At 44.0% G+C, this 19,226-nt stretch overlaps 1 protein-coding gene across 1 annotated transcript in view; it reads left to right on the top strand.

The window, feature by feature from the left end:
* The window catches only part of Nek11 (NIMA related kinase 11), a 233,237-nt gene that overhangs the window by 51,512 nt on the left and 162,499 nt on the right, over nt 1-19,226 (top strand). The window contains exons 2-6 of the mRNA XM_032910420.1: nt 1,077-1,242; nt 2,821-2,879; nt 4,288-4,302; nt 4,707-4,732; nt 12,883-13,021. Of these exons, the coding sequence (XP_032766311.1) occupies nt 1,077-1,242; nt 2,821-2,879; nt 4,288-4,302; nt 4,707-4,732; nt 12,883-13,021 (405 nt within the window). The remainder of the gene's footprint in view (nt 1-1,076; nt 1,243-2,820; nt 2,880-4,287; nt 4,303-4,706; nt 4,733-12,882; nt 13,022-19,226) is intronic.

Raw genomic sequence — 19,226 nt, 5'->3', positions numbered from 1 at the left:
CAAGCTTTAATTAAGAGTTTCTCCTAAGATGCCAAGGTAGTGATTCTTAATAGTTTTTGCAGAGTGTTTTCTAGCCGGAGTCCTACAGAACTTGCATTAATGAGCAGCCAGGCTCCCCAGCAGTCAGAGGCATCTGTCTGCACAGCGTAATTGGCGTGCTAAAGTGCTGTCCCCAGGCGATCTAGTTTGCAGTGTGGCACTGTAATTGGTTTGCTCAGCAGACGATTTTCTTTTCTTGTTTTGGTCCACTCTTCATGATGCTATCACACTTTTTATATTAATGATTTGGAGAGTTAATGAGCTCCTCCATTTATCCACGATAGAGATTCTAACTATCTCTGTCAATTCAGTGTTTTCAGTTAAAACTTTGTCTTCCTAAATCCTGCCAGCAACAGAGCATGGTGTGCCAAGGACTGTTAGGAGAGAAGAAAAAGATATTGTGCACATGGACTGACATTAAATTGAAAGGTTTGAGAGCATTGTAGAGCAGAGGGAGTGAGAGCGAGTGAGCGAAGGGGAGAGAGAGAGAGAGAGATAGAGAGACACAGAGAGATACAGAGACAGAAACACAGAGACACACAGAGAGACAGGCAGACACATACACAAACAGAGACAGAGAGGCAGAGAGGTGCCGCACACCGCAGAGTGAGATGTAGAAAGGGAGTGAAGGAAGGAGGAGGACGTCCAGGACAGAAGTAGGAAAGTCGTGGTGAGTGAGGATGAGCAGGTGCAGGCAAAATGACTCACACGGAGGTGGAAACAGATACAGTGCAAAACCTCAATGTCCTATGGGATGGAGGGGGAGCACCTCACAGCAGTGCTCCAGGTTCCAGGTCTGCCCTGAACATTCACAGAGGGCACACTGTGGTGTTCAGAGGCTGTGTGCCCATGGTACTGGGGGGGACAGGAAGGGGCCCAGGGCCTCACTGCCATAGCAGGTGGAACTAGGCTGATTACCTGGGCATGGTGAGGAGTTTCCGTACCACTCACATTCGTGAAACAGGTTTCTCAACTCTTGACATCTTTCTTTCTTTTTCTTTTTTTTCTTTGCATTTTTTTTCTTCTTTTTGCCATAGAAAAGTACTGAAGGAAATCTCTGTTGGAGAATTAAATCCAAATGAAACTGTGCAGGCCAGTATGGAAGCCCAGCTCCTCTCCAAGCTAAACCACCCGGCCATCGTCAGGTTCCACGCAAGCTTCATGGAGCAGGATACATTTTGCATTATCACGGAATACTGTGAGGTGAGACTCTCCTCTCTCAGAAATGTTTGCAAAAATCTGTTGCATGATAATTTTATTTAAGGAGACATCTTAAAAGTCCTGTTATCAAACAGCAAGTTGAGTTCTAAAGGCCTGGGGTCTCATGTCTTGTAGCTAAGAGTAATCTTCTGTAAGTAACTGACAAAACTCATTCCTAATGATAATTTCTCTCCCTTTGGCAAACCAGTCAGAGCGAATATATTTTAAGAAGGACTGTCTGTAAGGTAATGCTTTTATATATGTGGGGGCCCATCTATGCCCAAAGCTCCTATGATAATATAACGAATGCTTAGACAGACATCCAGATTCCTAATCTGGGCACAGTGGAGGCAAAGTCTCTCCTATCTGTTGACTTGTGAACCATGGCTCCAAGTATGTGCAGTTGTCTTGGCTGCTCTCTGTTCACTTGGAGTAATAGCTTTGTGCTTTACTGAGCCTTAAAGGAGCAGGAAACTTAGAACACTGAGAGAAGAGATGGCCAATAGGAAACTGTGGTCTGGATCTGCGTGGTTACGGTGTAGGCTACCCAAATGCTTCTTGGGAGTGAAATTAGGAGAAATTATGGTGGAAGGAAGGAAGGGTTTTTGGAGCAGAAGGCATGCTTGTTTGGCTAAGAGACTTTGGGTAGCCAGATGGAAACTGAGAGTACCATCTGGCTGAGAGGCAGGAGGGAGAATAGAGATTGCACCCAAAACGCCACTGCAGGCATGGGCTGGAGAGGTGGCACAGCAGTTAAGAGCACTGGCTGCTTTTCCAGAGGTCCTGAGTTCAAATCCCAGCAACTACACGGTGGCCCACAACCATCTGTAATAAGATCTGGTGTCTTCTTCTGGCCTGCAGGCATACATGCAGGTAGAACTCTGTATACATAATAAATAAATAAATCCTTTTTAAAAAAAGAAAGAAAAAGAAAAACACCATTGCAGCTTTACCCATTTGCTGTACTCACTAAGAAACCACTAGTCAAATTCATCTGAATGAACCTGGAGTATTCTTAACTTGACCTTTCTTCTTTAACTCACTCTCTTGGCTTGCTTCTTCTCTGCTTGGAGGAGAGGGAGGGAGAGACAGAGAGGCAGAGATACACACACACACACACACACACACACGTGAGAGAGAGACAGACAGACAGACAGACAGAGGAGAGGGTTGGTAGTGATGAAAACCAGTTCCTTAGGTATGTAAATTCTTTACCTAATGGGTTTCTAAGAAAATCAGTAAGGCTCCCCTACCCCCACCTCACCCAGGTCTGCAGCCTGACACACCGCACAGTCCCTCAGTCTCCCACGGTTGCCTCCTTGGTCACAGGGCCTCGCCACACTTTGGCAGCAACAAGGCACAGCACTCATGATTACATGCTCAGTGCCAAAGCTGATGGCGAGGCCATTCTGAAAGGCCTTCAGCCTGTTTTTCAGGGGCAGGGGATGGCGGAGTCAGTGCACACCTGGCAAGACCGTGGATGCTTAGCAACTTACAGGAGCAAGAATGGCAGCTTTGCCAATCTGAGAATTTATCCACGTGGATTGGTGTTGCTGGACCTTCAGAGTTACAGATGTGCAGGGCAAGCAAGAAACTGACAGCCTTTTGAACAAAATAGAAGAAAAAAGTGAAAGAACTGAGTCAAGACAGTACTGGACGGGAGAAGCAATTACCACCTGTAGTTCGAGGAGGGCCATTGACAGATACTGGCCTAGTGCTGGAGAAGGACATGGATGAAGTATGTATGATGAAGATTCTCCTTATCACAACGTTAAAAGTCTGCACTCAAAGCAGTTTGGTAATATTTGCATCCTCGGCGGGGATGTTAATCTGGCAGAGAGTGACTTGGCATATACCAGGCCATCATGGGCAATGGCCAGGAAGACTGCACTGGCAAGGATGTACTGATTCTGAGAGGTGGTGATGAAGGCGGAGTATGTGGAATTGTCAAACTGACACCAAAGACAGTTACTGTGGGAGAGATTGACCACATGGTAATTAATGGAGTTAGAAATTCATGTGGAGAACACGTGGAGATGTCTTAGGCAATCGTAAAGGAGACGGCTATAAGGTTCTTAGAGAAGACTGCATCCGGGTACTGAAGAGGTACACCAAAGAAGGGAGAGAGTTCGACTGTGCGGTTAATGATTTGACGGCTGTCCCTATCTCTACATCTCCAGAAGAAGATTCCACATGGGAGTTTCTCAGACTGATTCTCCACCTGTCAGTGAAGGTTCTCAAACAGGACGGAAAATATTTCACACAGGGGAACTGTGTCAACTTGACTGAAGCCCTGTCGCTGTCAGCCATGCGCTTCCCACCAGAACTGTCTGCCTCACTACAGCCCCCAAAGCAACAGAGGCAGCTGACTACTGACTGGAACCTCGGAAACCATGAGTTAAAAGGAATCTTTCCTGCTTTTAAGTCAATTTTCTCAGGTATTTTGTCACAGCAACAGAAAACTAGCACAAAGTTCCCAGTCGAATGCTCCCTTGTCCCAAACAAATACTGTACTCTCTAAGGCCAAGGGCTGTAAAGTGATAAAACGTCAGGAAATTAGCACCGAAACAATGTGAACATGCAGGCCACTGCTTCTCCGGTGGAATCTGACATCTGCAGCAGCGGCTTCTCTTGGTAACTGGGTAGAGACACAGCATCTGGCCTGAAGCCCAGCCACACTGAATCAGACTTTGTGGGGGCGGGGTTCAGCCATCTGTGTTTTGACAAGCTTACCAGGTGAGTCTGAAACAAGCTGAAGTTTGAGAACCACCCATCTAATTCACAATCTCTATTCAAATTTGCTCATTTGTTCCAATTATGTCCTCAGAAAGGGCTTTTCTATAAAAATGGCTTTTGTCAGGCAGGATCCAGTGCAGGATCATCCGCGTGAATTTTTCAATGATGGTTGGTTTCCATAGACCGAGCCGCTCTCCTGGGAGGGGCTGTTGCCATGGTGATGGCTGCCAGCTGCACTGCACAGCTGGGCTTCCAGGGGTCCATGGGTCCGGAGCTGTCAGGCAGCCTCTTCCTGCTCTTCAGGCTCCTGAGAAACGATGTGTGCACGTTGCTCCCTTCTTGTTAACAGATATTTCTCATCTTCAGATGCAAATTCACTCTTAACTGGCTCAGGCCTGATGCTATCCTCTTCTTAACTGATATTGGAAATAGCAAGTAACCAAACTTTGATCTCACAAGTGTTGTCACCACGTTCCCTTTTGCAAATTTACTTTGTTACCTTTCACGTCTGTAATACATTCATGCATCCGTGATGTGTCTCTATCTGCTGCTCAACCCACTGGACAGCTCAGATAATGTGTGAAAGAGCCAACAGCTGGGGGCCCAGGAGATGGCTCAGTCAGTACAGAGCCTGCTACACGAGAATGGGGGCCACGGTTTGGATCCCCAGAACCCATGTAATAGTCTAGGTATGGCGCATGTGTCTATAATCTGAGCACGGACAGAATGAGATGGGTGGGTACAGTGGAGATCCAGAGTTGGCCTGTCTAGTTAATCAGTGAACTCTGTCTCAAAACATGAGGTGGGATGATAGAAGACAAATGTCTTGTACATACACATGTACACACACACACACACACACACACACACACACACACACACACATGCATGCATGCACACATGCACGCACCCGCACACATACACTGTGCACCCACATACATGTGAATATATACACACTGTATATGCATGTGATAAATATATAAACAAACCACCAACCAATTGGTATTGTAGTACTATAATCCCAGGATGAAGAAAGGAAAGACGGGAAGATCACAAGTTCAAGGCCAGCCTGTGCTGCAGGACAAAGTGCTGTCTGATAGCTCCAAGCGGCAGAGCATTTCAACCTCGGGTGTCTCCTGTTCTTGACACAGGAGGAAGTGGAACTATGTGCCCTCTCCTCTGTCCTTCCTACACAGTTCTATATGTCTCATCTTTGCTTAGGCCATTACTTACTCTAATGCTTTTTTCTCACCGCCCCCCCTTTTGGTTCTGCCCAGATTACTGGGCCCTTCACTGCCCCCTCTTCTCTCCCCATCACAGACTTCCTCTTATTAGGAAGGCTGTCCTCTCCCATGTATATTAGGAAGGTGTCCTCTCCCATGTACATTAGGCAGGCTGTCCTCTCCCATGTATATTGGGCAGGCTGTCCTCTCCCATGTATATTGGGCAGGCTGTCCTCTCCCATGTATATAAGGAAGGCTGTCCCCTCCCATGTATATAAGGAAGGCTGTCCTCTCCCATGTATATTAGGCAGGCTGTCCTCTCCCATGTATATTAGGCAGGCTGTCCTCTATTTAGCCAGGGTATTATAGCTCAGCGACAGGATTTTGAATGTTCTCTGGCTGTTTTTAATGGGCAGCCAGGGTTAGAACTGGGAGTTGGGGGGATGGTTATTATCAAAATAGATAGTAAAAAAAATGGTCAGTGTTTAAGGACTCATGAGCTGGGGTGGGCCCAGACCTGAGGGCAGGGGAGTCTGGGCTGGCCTGTGGGTATAACTGATGACCAGGCCTTGTGCGTCATAAAGATCACCCAGCTCCCCCTCGTCCCCGGAGCAGCTGCTCCCATCCCACTCTCCACAGCTCTGTGGAAAGAAAAATATGGTCCCTAACCCACATGAGCTTCCCGTCACCTTGGCAACTCCAGTTTTCAGGGCTTATGGATAGACCAGTGTTCTGTATGATTTCTTGGCTCTTTCTGAGCTTGCCAAGAGCCATTCCTGAGCCTCATCTCTGTGAGGTGTAGTTCTCAGGTATAGTTTGGGGGAATGGGGAAAATTTACTGTTTTTCCATTGCTGGGGACTGAGCCTAAGGCCTCGCACATGCAGGGAGGCGCTCTCCTCCTGAGCCGAATCCTCGATCTAATGCCAACTTTCTTCAATGAATTTGTCTGGCAAGTTAAATGAGACATTTCTATTAATGGCTAAAATAGATTGTGCCACAAGAAGGATGGTGAGAAATAGCTTAGGACCGTGGGAACCCTGGTGGGGCTAGCTTATTATATTTGAACTTGAAATGTGGGAAGGATTCTGTCAAGCAGAGTTGGGACATTAAAGTTAAAGGAAATGGCGCAGAGGTAGAAAAGTGGGAGACGTGATTTAGGAACCAAATACGTCACCTTTGAGTGGGGCATGTTGGCAACTGAACACATACCCTAGCGTTAGCCGCTAAGGTGGTGTAACACAGTGGTGGAGACATGGACGCTATTTTATTGAATTGTGTTTCCTTGGTGGCATCTGTATCTATGGTAGTTTCCCTTTGCTGTACACGCACACACGCACACGCACACACACACACACACACACACACACACACACACACACTATTCATAACGCTTTTGATGAGTGTTAAGTTCTCTTGCTGTGGTTGGGAGACCTCAGAATGTTCTGGTTTGCTGTTTGTTATAACCTGGCTGAGGTCCCCTAGTCTTAATCCTGCCACAGAAGAGGTGTTGCAGCATTACTGGTGCATGGCATCAAGGGCTGCAGGGTGCTGGCCTGCCTCATTCTGGTAATACGAGGGTGGGGCACTTAGTGAAGATTCTGTTTCTGGGTTTCTCTGTGGTGGTGTTACTATTTTCTCTTCATAACCGAGGAGCATCCCGGGGAGGGTAACCAAGGAGCATCCCAGGGAAGGTAAGCGAGGAGCATCCCGGGGAAGGTAAGCGAGGAGCATCCCGGGGAAGGTAAGCGAGGAGCATCCCGGGGAAGGTAAGGTAAGCGAGGAGCATCCGGGGAAGGTAAGCGGGGAAGGTAAGCGAGGAGCATCCGGGAAGTGGCGAGGAGCATCCGGGAAGGTGGCGAGGAGCATCCAGGGGGAAGGTAGCGAGGAGCATCCGGGGAAATGGCGAGAGCATCGGGGGAAGGTGGCAGGCATCCGGGAAATGGCGAGCATCCGGGGAAATGGCGAGGGCATCCGGGAAGATGGCGAGGAGCATCCGGGGAAGTGGCGAGGAGCATCGGGGAAGAATGGCGAGGAGCATCCGGGGAAGGTCCGTTGAGGTCATGCCATGCTCAGTGTCTTCTCACGCCCTCACCCTCTTGTGTTTAGTGTCTTTCAGGGAAGTCACACAGTGACTTCTCTCTGCTGTTGCAACCACGTCCTTCCTTTGTTTAGCTGGGATTCTCCTCCCAGGAAGAGCTGTTCCCTCTCACCATTCATGGATTTATTCAACTGTTTCTTTGTAGGTATTTATTATATCCTATGGGTTACAGCCCAGTGCTAGTGTTATCAGCTCTGTGGTTCAGAATGTTCTAACTTTGGCTATTGGATGACTCTGTGTCTTTCAACAGTTCTCCTTTCTTTATAGAGAGGGACTGAAATTCCTTTTGAGGTAGAGCCTACTATGTAGTCCAGGCTGGTCTAGAACTTGTAGTCCTCCCGCCTCAGCTCCCAAGTTCTTGGATACAGTCATGATATAGTCTTGTACCACTGTGCCTGGCCTAGAAGTGATTTTTTAAATAAAAACATTAGCTTAGCACACACAGCATTAGAATTCATCTTGGTGTTTTCAGATAAAATTTATTTTTATTGATTTTCTTCCCTCATCCCTGTCCCCTTCCTCAGAACCCTGATTGTAACCCCATCCCTCCATATCTTCTCTTCCCTCTTCCCTGTCCCCGTCCCTCCATAATGTCCTTGTGCTTGCATGGCATCAGTGTCCTATTTCTAACGCTCTCCCTGCCACCACCAATATTTGGTCATTTCTAATTAGAAGTTTATTTTTTAAAGGTTTATTAATGTATGTATATTTATTGATGTGAGTGTTTATACACATACTTGTGTGTATGCACGAGTGTGCACATGCACAGGTCAGGAGAAAGTTTTGGGCATCCTACTCTACGGGTCTGATTACTCTGAGGCAAGGCCTGTTTTTATACCTGGAACTTGCATTTTCTTGATTACATTAGAAACCAGCAATTCCGGAAACCCTCCTGACTCTGTTCCCCTGGGATCTGCGGTTACAGGGACGAATGGATGCCCAGCTTGTCATGTTGACTAGGTGAACTCTAGTCCTTGTGACTGTACAGCAAACCCTTAACTGCAGAGCTGTTTTTCCAGCCAGAAGTTTTCATTCATTCCATTTTACAAGTGAACATACAGAATTTGGGTGGAATGATTTCCTGAAAATTATATGACTGGGTTTTACTGATTTGTGGACCAGGACTGGAGCATTAGGGAGACTTCTTATTTTCCTAGCTTTCACTCACTGATGGATTATATCTTTAAATATACATGTATATTATATACACATGGAAACATAACTCAATTTGTTCACAAATACATATTTTAACGTAATGTTTATTCCTTATTTACTTTCGACAGAATGCTAGTCTAGTAGTTACTGCTCACGGCTCTGATGTTTCTTCAAGGTACCATCACCTTCCACAGTCTGCTGTTCACAGAGGACATTCCTCTGTGTTCATCATTTTGCTGTCGACTGGTAGCTATCCTTCATGGTGTGGGCTCACATCAGACATCCACCCATTGGTCTATTCCTTATAGTACCTGTGATGGAGGCTGCTGTGTTCAGAGAGCTTGGTCTCATCTGGACCGTCATGCCTGACCTCTCCATTCAGAAATAAATGGTCTTCTCTAAATCCACTGTGCCTTTTATATGGGCCTAGAGTCTAGTTCGTTTGGTTCGAGAAGATAACTAATATGTCTCTTATTTTATATACCTGACCAATATATTCATGGTATTTATAGTATCAGAATTAAAATATTAACAGACACGGTGATACAAGTTTGTAATCCTGTCCCTTGGGAAGCTGAGGCAGGGAATCTCAAGTTCTAAGTCAGCCTGGACTACAGGGCGAGACTATAGGGCGAGACTGTCCCCAGAAAGGCCATGAGCATTGTCTGCTTTTTGCCTCTGCTTCTTTACCTTGTTTACAGTATGAGACATACTTTGACCCTTTAACATGAAAATTGGAAAGTACCTCTGCTGGTGGATTTGAAGTGTTTTTTTCACCATAAAATGTCGCTAGCTTATCTCAAGTGGTTTGAGGAATCTGTAGACAGGAAAAGAGGAAAGAAGATTGTTTCTCAAAAATGAAGTATGACCACTAATTTTCATTTAAAACTATAATGATTGAAGACTGAAATGAATTTAGTTAAAAAGAATAAATTCATATCTAATAATTCATAAACTCAGCAAAACTTATAATATTTGAGGCATAGTGTTAGTTGGCCTATGACTTTATATAAATATAAACGTTAAAATATCAGAATAATTAACATTTTATCAAATAGTTTACTTAAAAAACAACCCAGTGCTTTATAGATTATGAGCATTATTTTATATTGAGATGAAAAAAACAAAAGAAAGTTCTGCTGCTTTCTTTTCTCGGTAGGAAGAGTGCACTAACGTTCTCAGACATTATAGACAAAGAAGATCGCTGAGTAAGCCCCAGGCTGTCATTTGTGTTATCAACCATAGCACGTCATAAGAGTGGAGGGGATTTTTCAGTAGCTATTTAAAATGAGATTGTCTTATTTTGCTTTAAAAAGCACAATGTGGCTTGACATTTCCCCATGTTTAAGCACTCTATTGCAGTCAGCTTGCAGAACACTGCAGTGTACCTGTCCTTTCTCCCTACATCTGTCATGGGCTTTTAAAAAAAATCATTAAATATTTCTATTCAACCCTGCTTTTCCCAAGGGTCTTCTGCCTTTGGAATATTTAGACTTCTGGGTGGAGTATTTACGTGATAGGGTAGGTTTTAAGCCTGTGGCCCATTGATGGTACGGCTTAGTACTGCTCCTCAAACTGTTGACTTAGAACAGCTCCAGAGGTACCTGGGATGCATGTTAAAAACATATTCTCACACTGGGATGATGAATCGGTAGCTAAAACACTGGTCGTGTCAGGGTGGGGACTTGCATCCTCAGCACCTAAGTAAATACTAGGTGGCTGCTGTGGTCTCTCTGGACTCCAGTGCTCAGTAATCCGATCCCTGGACCCAGCCTGTGGGCAGACTAGTGTGTGAGCCTTGAGATAAGTTGCCCTCAGCGAGCAAAATGGCAAGCAGTAAAGGAAGGCTCCAGTTGTCAACCACATGGCCACACATCTGTGTGCACATGTCCCCAACATGTGTCCACAGACATGACTATACACATGCACATACATATGAATACATGCACATACATATGAATACATGCACATACATATGAATACATGTGTATGTGCAAAAATGAAAATAAAACACGTATTCTTTGGTACTATCCTGATATGCAGAATCAAATTGTGAATTTTAAGAAGGCTACTTCAATGATTCTGTTACTTGTTCAACTTGGAAGTGTATCAGACAAATGTTTTTTTAATTTCATAATATTTTTATTGATTATTTGAGGAGGTCACATTATGAATCCAGAGCACCTTCACTTCCCAGGTCCACCCCGGCCCCACTTCTGGGACCCACCCCATATCCTCACTGGAACATAATCAAACTCCTGTTGAGCCAGACCCTTAAAGAAAATCGAGTCCTTCCACATCAGTGCTCCATCTATAAAGGCAAGGACAAATGTTTCTTTATTGAAATGAGGCAGGTTTGAAGGAGCAGTATTGTGAGGTATCAAGTCAATGAGTTAAAAGGGACAGTCTTTTCATCTTAAAGTAGAGAAGTAGGGCAGATGGATGCTCCATGCTCCTTGTGGCCTCGAAGGGGTCCTTTTGTCTGTCCATTCTTTGAACACTTCCACTTTATTATGTGTGGGCTTCTGAGAAGATTCTCTTTGGTCTTTCAAAGTAGTTGTAAGCGCTTTGGTTGACAGCCTTGAAAATGGATTAATTTTTAAAAAATCAAATCCTTTGGGGATTTAAACTTGTCCCTGGAAATCAAAGGTGCTGTTTAGAACACTGTAGATGAGTGTTTTTCATTTCTTCAAGGCCGCGTGTTTCAAAGTCTATCTAATGTTGGCTAATTGGGATGTGGTGTGAAGGGACACCACTAATCTACCAAGTGACAGTATGGGCTGTAGATTTTTGGAACCTTAGAAGTTCACATCAAGGCTTTTCCTGTAACTTTTGAGAGGTGACGTTACTGAAGAAAATGGATCAAGGAAGGACAACATTAATATTGGCTCAAGTTCAATCCCGTTCCCTTTTTATTGGTTTGTTTTAGTGAGAAAAATCATCATTAAATATTTGTCAAAGACAAAGTTGAGAAAAGAAAACTTAACCTATGTAAATAAGAATGTGTCATTTTATGAAATGCACTGGCTTTTGCTTAGATGATAAGTTGTGGAAAAGAAAGAAATGTTCCCCACACCGCTGAGTTAAAATCAGGCTGCCGCAGAAGTTCCTTTCTTTCTTTGTGAGCCCGAAGCAAAATGTTTGTCATAATCTGTGGATGACTCACCTGCCTCGGGTACATCCTCAGGACATCAGCCATAGAGTGCTCATAAAGGACATGGTGGGATACATGGTCACGGCAAAACTACAGGACTTACCCCCTCAGAGAGAAATTTAAACAATGAGAATCAAAAGTTATGGAGGGTAACTTAAGACTGTGACCTTGGGTTTAGAGTTTGGTGTCTTATCTTCATGCTGGCTAGATCGTCTCTCACTTAACTCTGTAGGAAGAACCGATGGCATTTCTTCTTACGATTCTATCCAGAGAGCAGAGGGAGGCTTGTGTAGCTCCTGAGATTTCACACTCAGGTCTCCTGTTTCAGGGCTTGTTTTCCTAATTTATCCCTCAGTCGTATAGATATCCCCTTGATGGGAATGTAAAGCTGATAGCAGAGATAATGTAGTAGACGTGGCTTCTGTTTTGTGACATCCTAAGGATGTCACAATGATAGACTATACAAAGCATCATGTACAATGTGCAGAAATACTGTCACAGCACAGTTCTCATGCCGTGGCAGAACCCTGGGACACGCCAGGGTTAGAAATGAGTGTTGGACAGACAGGCACCCTTGGAGAAGGACAGGGAACTAGTTCTCCCTTCCTTGTTCTTGCCAAGATCTAAATACTAGTCCATTGTATTTTTTTGATCTACTTGGCCTAGGAACTCCAAGGGAGGAAGTTTCATCAAGGCAGCATGTGAATGCTTGATATGCTTTTGACTTGATATTCTTTAATTTGGAAAGACAAATGCTAAGCAAGTGTTTGCACATTGCACTGAAAGGAAATTCAAAACTGCATTATGAGCGGTTGGTCCATTGAGCACATGTAGTTTTGATTACAAGTTATCTCTCCTGTTGCCTTGTTGCCTGGAAATACCTTGCTCTTCACCGAGGAGGACCTGGCCATTGTCCCTGGGTGGCTTTCTTATCATCCTATATTCCTATGGTCATGGCAGGCACCTCTTGCCTTGTGTTCCATTGTCCCTGTTCTTCACATTCTGCACAAAGCCTTTTTCTTGATCCTTTTCTCCTGAGAACACATATCAGACAATCTCTAGTCTTTCAGTGTTTTGATGTAAAAAGGTGAGATGTAAGGGTTCTCTCAGAGAATTTGACACTTAGCATTTTGTTTTCTATGGTAATTAAAGTATATTAAGAGATACCATCATCAGAGTCGCATCAGACACTGCCAGGCAAATTGAGACATTCATGGTTGTCAGTTACTATTGAGAGAACTTGGTATTAACATTTTACATGTAAAAGTTATAAAAGATTATGTTATTTTATTTCAGGGCCGAGATCTGGACTATAAAATCCAGGAATATAAAGAAGCTGGGAAAATCTTTCCTGAAAATCAGATAGTGGAATGGTTTATCCAATTGCTGCTTGGAGTTGATTATATGCATGAGAGGTACGTAGATTTGAGAGGTGCGTTATATATATATGCTCTCATGTCTGAGTTTGAAAGGTGAATGTTTTTGATTGATTTGAAAGCAAACACGTCCAAATGATAAATGACCACGGTTAAACATCTGCAGTATTTTATAATGAGATATTTTTTTCTTGAGGAAACTGTAGAATAATTATTTATCCACAGAGTGTTTATTTTTACCAAGTGTGTGTGTGTGTGTGTGTGTGTGTGTGTGTGTGTGTGTGTGTGTGTGTGTGTGAGTGAGTGCGGGTGCGTGCCTGACACAGTTTGGCTGTGGAGGACAGCCGGTGATGTTGGCCTTTGCCTTTTGCCTTGTCTGACTGAGCCTGGGTATCTCATTGTCCCTGCTGACCATGCCAGGACGGCTAGCCTCTGAGAAGTCTCCTGTCTCACCTCTCATCCTGCTGGCGGACCACTGAGGTCCCAACAGGGTTTCCATGTTCAGCTTCTCAGGCTTTTTGTGGTACTTTGGATTTGAATGTAGTCCTCGTGTTAGCACAGTCAGCACTACCCACTGAGCCATATCAACAGTTCCCACTTTTGTTTTCAGAGTTCTAGAAACCAAGTTGATCTTCTGTGTAGCAGAAACTGTATTGAACTTAGTGCCCTATCTAATTATCTCCTGTGAACTAAAGCTGATACTTAGACATCTTCACCAAGCCATGACAGATGAATATTTAATTCAAAACTCAGTCTTGCTGTAAATATTAGCTAACAGTTCAAGTTTTAGTTGTCTGTCATTTTTGTTTATGGAATTTGCCTCAACAACACCTTTTAAAACATTGTAGATGTTTTAACAGGACATTTAAAATGTCTTTTCTGATGTTAGATGTTAAATATTTTTGGACCCATCATATGACACAAATGCACTTGAAGCAATAAACTCTCAAAGGGCGTGGCCCAGGCCCTCTGGCTGCAGGAGTGAGCAGGACACCTGGGGACCACTGTCTTCAGTGAAGGTGATATTCCTAGGGCTCACCAAGGCCTGGCAGTTGGGGATGTCACTGCTTAAGTGTGTCACCTGTGGTTTCTGATAGCATAAAAAGTAATCAGATTCCCTTGCAATTGGCCATGTATCTCCTGAAACACACACCCGATGACACAGATAGTGATGAATTCAGTGTGACTTAACAGTCTCTGTAGTGATGTCCTGAGATGATGATGAAATATCGCATAATCTTTAATAAGCAGCCTGGAGCTGCTGACTGTCGGCTCGTGCGCCGCGCGCTCCTGCTGCCGTTATCCCTTCCCTTCCTCACCCCTTCCGCCTGCCTTTCCATTCCCACTGCTTATTAGCAGATTATTGGCTTACTGCATGAATGACGTAATTATCTGGTTGACTTACGATCCCAACTTTGACCTTCCTATTCTTGCTTTTCAATTTGTTATTTTGGTTTGCATTCTACAGTGTTTCTTAAGGCTGTTCCTCTGCCAGTGTAAAGTACACTCTGAGCACATTCCCCCAATATTTTTGACGAGCTTAAGATTATTTAGTGATAGTTAAAAGTAAATGAGTTTAAAAACAACCTCCAAAGGGCAGTAGTGCCATTTTCAGTCTGTCAGTGTTTATAGAGTCATTCGATGTGGCTTTGCATGCGGACGCTATTGAATCTGTGGATCCGAGATTCTACTCTATGTGATTCAGATGAAAAACGATGGTGTCTCTTAATCACTGTATTGTAGCCAGTCACTGTAAGCTTCTGATGTAGAAAGAATGACAGTTTATGTTCTAATTCGCCTTATCCATCTAATAGCAGTAAACTAAACATGGGCCCTAAGCTTAGAGAACTATCTGTTTAGTGTAAGTGGTAAAACTCAGTGCCATGGCTGCAGGGCAGGGGGACATCCAGAGTCACTGTCTCCACTGCACAAGAGGTCACGGCACTGGGCAAACCGCTCAGCATCTCTGAGCCTTGTTTTCTCATCAGCAAAATGGAAGCAAGGATGGTACTGTCATTGCTTGCCTTATAGGACAGTAGGGGATCTACCCTGAAACCCCATGCACTTAAGCAGCTTCTAGGACACTGTTGTGCGTGCTAATCATTAAATACAGACGTAAGGTAACACTGGCAGATGGTTTTAATCTGCAATCACTCATGGAGGTGTGGTTGACAAGGAGCCAGAGCATTTGTCACATTATTTGTGGGGTGGTCATGCATGGGGACACTTTGGGGAAATGTATGATAGAATTTGCTAGACTAAACATGCAAATAGTGGTTGTATTCCTTGGGCAGAGATCAGTGATGACCTTTTTGATGTAGACCACAAGAATATAGTGAGTATGCTATAGACAGACCTGCACTTGTGTTGTCTCTGGTACTAACACAATGATCAGGTTATACAATCATAGCAATGGGGTGGAAGGGTAAAGAAACCATGGTATCTATATACACGGTGGGGCTTATTCGGACACAGTGGAGAACCTTGTGTCATTTGCAGGGAACTGGATGGAATCAGAGATAATCAAATCGAGTGAAACTAGACTTAGATAAATATCATAGTTTTCTCTCACATGCAGAATCTAGATTTTTATAAACGGACATGAGAGCAGAGGGAGGTTATTGAGGGTCAGTGGGGAAGGGAAAGGGGAGAAAAAGGATAAGGGTGATCAAATTACACTGGATGCAGATGTGAAATTGTCACAATGGAAGGCACTCTTTTGTACAAATGATATGGACTGACAAAAATTCAGGAAAGGGGACAAATGAGGGCTGATCACCAATAGGCATGCAAACATGGCCACAGGAACCCCCCCTCTTTAAATAATGGTTAATTGCCTGCGAGATGTTTATCTCCAGTGGACTGACTAGATAAGCTGTGGAATCATTAGATTGTGAAATACTAGCCTAGAATAGAAAATAACACACAAGCAATTCTGTACGGTCTAAATGACTCTTGAGTATGCAATGAAGGAGGGAAGGCGGGTATAGTTGGTACATACTGTTGTGTGGTTGTTCAAATCCAAGCTCAAACCAAGATGCATCTAACTGATGGTGAGTCACAGTAGTGCTTACTCGCCAGAGGCAGCTTTACAGTACGAGGCTCAAAGAAACGGTCTGGGTACTGGGATTGCTCTGTGTGTAAATTAGAGTTGAGGACTACATGGATGACACACATATACAACAGTGTTAAACTCAAGATTTATGCGCTGCAGAGTGAATTGCAGAAAATGACGAGTATCGAGAACAGTAGATGTATGCTGTATAGGAGATCAGAAGAGGCATCATTCCACTCCAGACAATAAGGCTTCAGGAAAGGAGTGACATTTAATTTGACCCAGAGTTTTGAGTGTGGTTAAAGATGGGTCAAGCACCTACCAAGTTTAAGGAGCAGAGTGACCAGAGTGGAAGACATTGGACAACAGTCCAGTTAGAATGAATCATGAGTGGTTCTGCTGAGAAGGCTCCTGAGGTGAAGACTTGAATGGAGATGTAAGCAGGGAGAGAAATTGGGGCCAAGAGGGACCTTGCTTTGTAACATGGATGGTAGATAAGGTAGGAGCCTTGTGAAGTTGTGACCAGAGCTTGTTTCTGGAAGACCAGTCTTAGGGAAGAGAGAAGGGGTGGGAGAGAGGGAGAGGAAGAGGGGGAAGGAAAGGGAGAGAGAGAGACAGAGACTGAGAGACAGAAACAGAGACTAGACAGAAACACAGAGAGGCACAGAGTGACACATATACACACAGAGAGACAGACAGACAGATACGGGGAGTTGAGTTATTAATCAGGAACCTTTCATACTGTCCATGTGTGAAGTTATGAGACATGGGTCAAGGTGGCAGCAGCTGGGAATATCTGGGGAGGATTATAATGAGTTTGGTGAGCTGCAATGACTAAACTTGGAATTAAGTCAGTGTGTTAAATTTGATAGAAAGTCAAAGGCAGGGTCTTGGGCTGGAGAGTACTCATCTACTATTCTTGAGAATTCCCAGGGCCATTGGAGGTGAGTATCAAAGATAACCTTAAAGTTTGGGTCTGGGAGGCTGAGAGACTGGAAACAATCAGGATGAGATTAATTGTGAGTATGGGAAGCAGAATATGGAGGAGGGTGGTGAGAGAAAGTAGTTTGAAGTGAGTTTTGGCAAAGCACCAGGACTTGTATATGTTTTGATTCCTATAGTGTTAAAGTATTAAAGAAACCAAGATTGGGGTATAGTTTGCTTAGAAGCTGTGGTGGTTTGAATGAGAAGGGTTCTTATAAGCTCATTATTTAAATGCTTTCATCCCTAGTTGTTGGAACTGTTTGGGAAGGATGAGGGGGTGTGGCCTTCTTGGAGGAGATGTGCCACTGGGAGTGTGCTCTGAGCTTTCAAAAGCTAACAGCACTCTCATTTAACTCTCTCCCTTATGACTGTGTGTTAAGGTGTGAGCTGTCAGCTATTGGTCCAACACCATGCTCACCTGCGTGCTGCCATGCTCCCCATTATGATGGTCATGGACTCTAGCCCTCTGGAACTATGATTCCCAATCAAATGCTTCCTTTCACAAGTTGCCTTGGTCATTGTGTCTTATCTCACATTTGGAAAGTAACTCTGACAGGAGAGGAGCTGAGGAAGCAGAAACCAGGACAGGAAAGGGAGGGGGAAAGCAGCCCATGAAGGGGCTCAGAGGCAGGACTCTTCTACTCATGCTTTACATCTTACATTACACTTTGTCCATTTTCCTGGAAATTGTTCATAAGTTCTTGGCCATATTTAACTCTTATTTTTAACATTATTTATGAGTTCCCCATTATTTTATAGTTTTGGAAATTTTGATTTGAATGGGAAAGACAAATAGCTCCATCTTACTCCAATCTCCAGAGGATTTTGTTCTTGTTTGTTTGGCTGTTCTAGTGAACTGAACTCAGGGTCTTGCTAGACAAGTACTCTACCAGTCAGCTATGTTCTCAGCCCTTGGAATAATTTTTGTTGGTCAGAGACAGGGTTTCCCTGTGTAGGCAGTCCTGGCCTCAAATCTCCATTTCCCAGGCACTGGGACTGTAGGCACCTGTCTTCAGATTGGCTTTTAAATGAAGCAATGCTGTATAATTTTTCTAGTTCATTAATATACAAAACACTCTTTTTATCAGTTTTCAATATTTAGTTAATTGCAGGCCCAAGACACATTTTCTTTAGAAAATAAACTTGTCTGTTTTAAAAATAGGTAAAATTCCAAAGGAATTTTTAAAGCATATTATGTAAACAACTAAAAATTGTGATGTTAGAAGCCATGACTTCATAATTCAGAGTAAAAGCTGCCCGAGACTGTGGTGCTCAAGCTTATTCCTGTTGAAGGTGGTCAGGATGCTTGGTCCATAGCAGTAGCTGAGGGATGTGGGAGGTCCTACAAGTCCACTCTATGCATCTCTTCATCCTAGTGTCCAAGTCTGAGGATCAGCTCCTGTCAAAACTGCTTTGCTCTTGACTGAGAGAGAACACGGGTGAATTAGAGCACCATTCATCACTCCACAGACATGGTGACTACCCTGTCTACTAACATTCATTGGCCATAGCAAGTCACATGGCCAAACTCAGTGGCAGAAAGGTAGAGATGCCCTTACCTCCCCCAAAGAAGTGCCCATTGCAAGGCAGAAAATACTCGAATATTCCAGAGCAAGAACACAGCATATGCATACACAGTGTTTCTCTCTGTTTGAACTTTTTCCAACTATCGCCAATTAGAATGGGTCTATGGGCATTGTTTATGCTTCCCATGTGTTCTGTTATATCTATTGGTCTATTTTGAAAAGTACATAGATTGTTTACATGTTAATCTGGAGGATTACATTGGAAAATACATGTGTGTGAGAAGTTAGGCTTGGTGCCTTCATAACCAATGCCTCAGTGCAAATGTTGGTTAATTTTACAACCACTGGAGTGAACAAAGGGACGCCCAGTTTAAAATGCTGCTTCTGGGTAAGTCTATGAGAATCTGTTCTAAGATTGGCCCTTGAAGTAGTGAAATAAGTTCCTTCCCAATGTGAGTGGGTATTGTGCCACCCACTACAGGAAGGAGGAAAGTGCCCCCTTCCCTAATTCTGACCTTAGACAGGGATGTACATGCTGGCTTCCCTGGGGCTCAGACCTTCAGGTATAGACTCACGCCCCTGGCTTTCTGGGCCTCTACCCTACTGATGCGGGTGACAGGTCTTCTAGGGCACGAGTCAATTCTCAGTTCTGTTTGTGTGGAGAACCTTGACAAATACA

Source organism: Rattus rattus, chromosome 8 (genome assembly GCF_011064425.1).
Source record: "Rattus rattus isolate New Zealand chromosome 8, Rrattus_CSIRO_v1, whole genome shotgun sequence".
Taxonomy (NCBI): Eukaryota; Metazoa; Chordata; class Mammalia; order Rodentia; family Muridae; genus Rattus; species Rattus rattus.
This window is presented reverse-complemented; position numbering and strand designations above follow the sequence as displayed.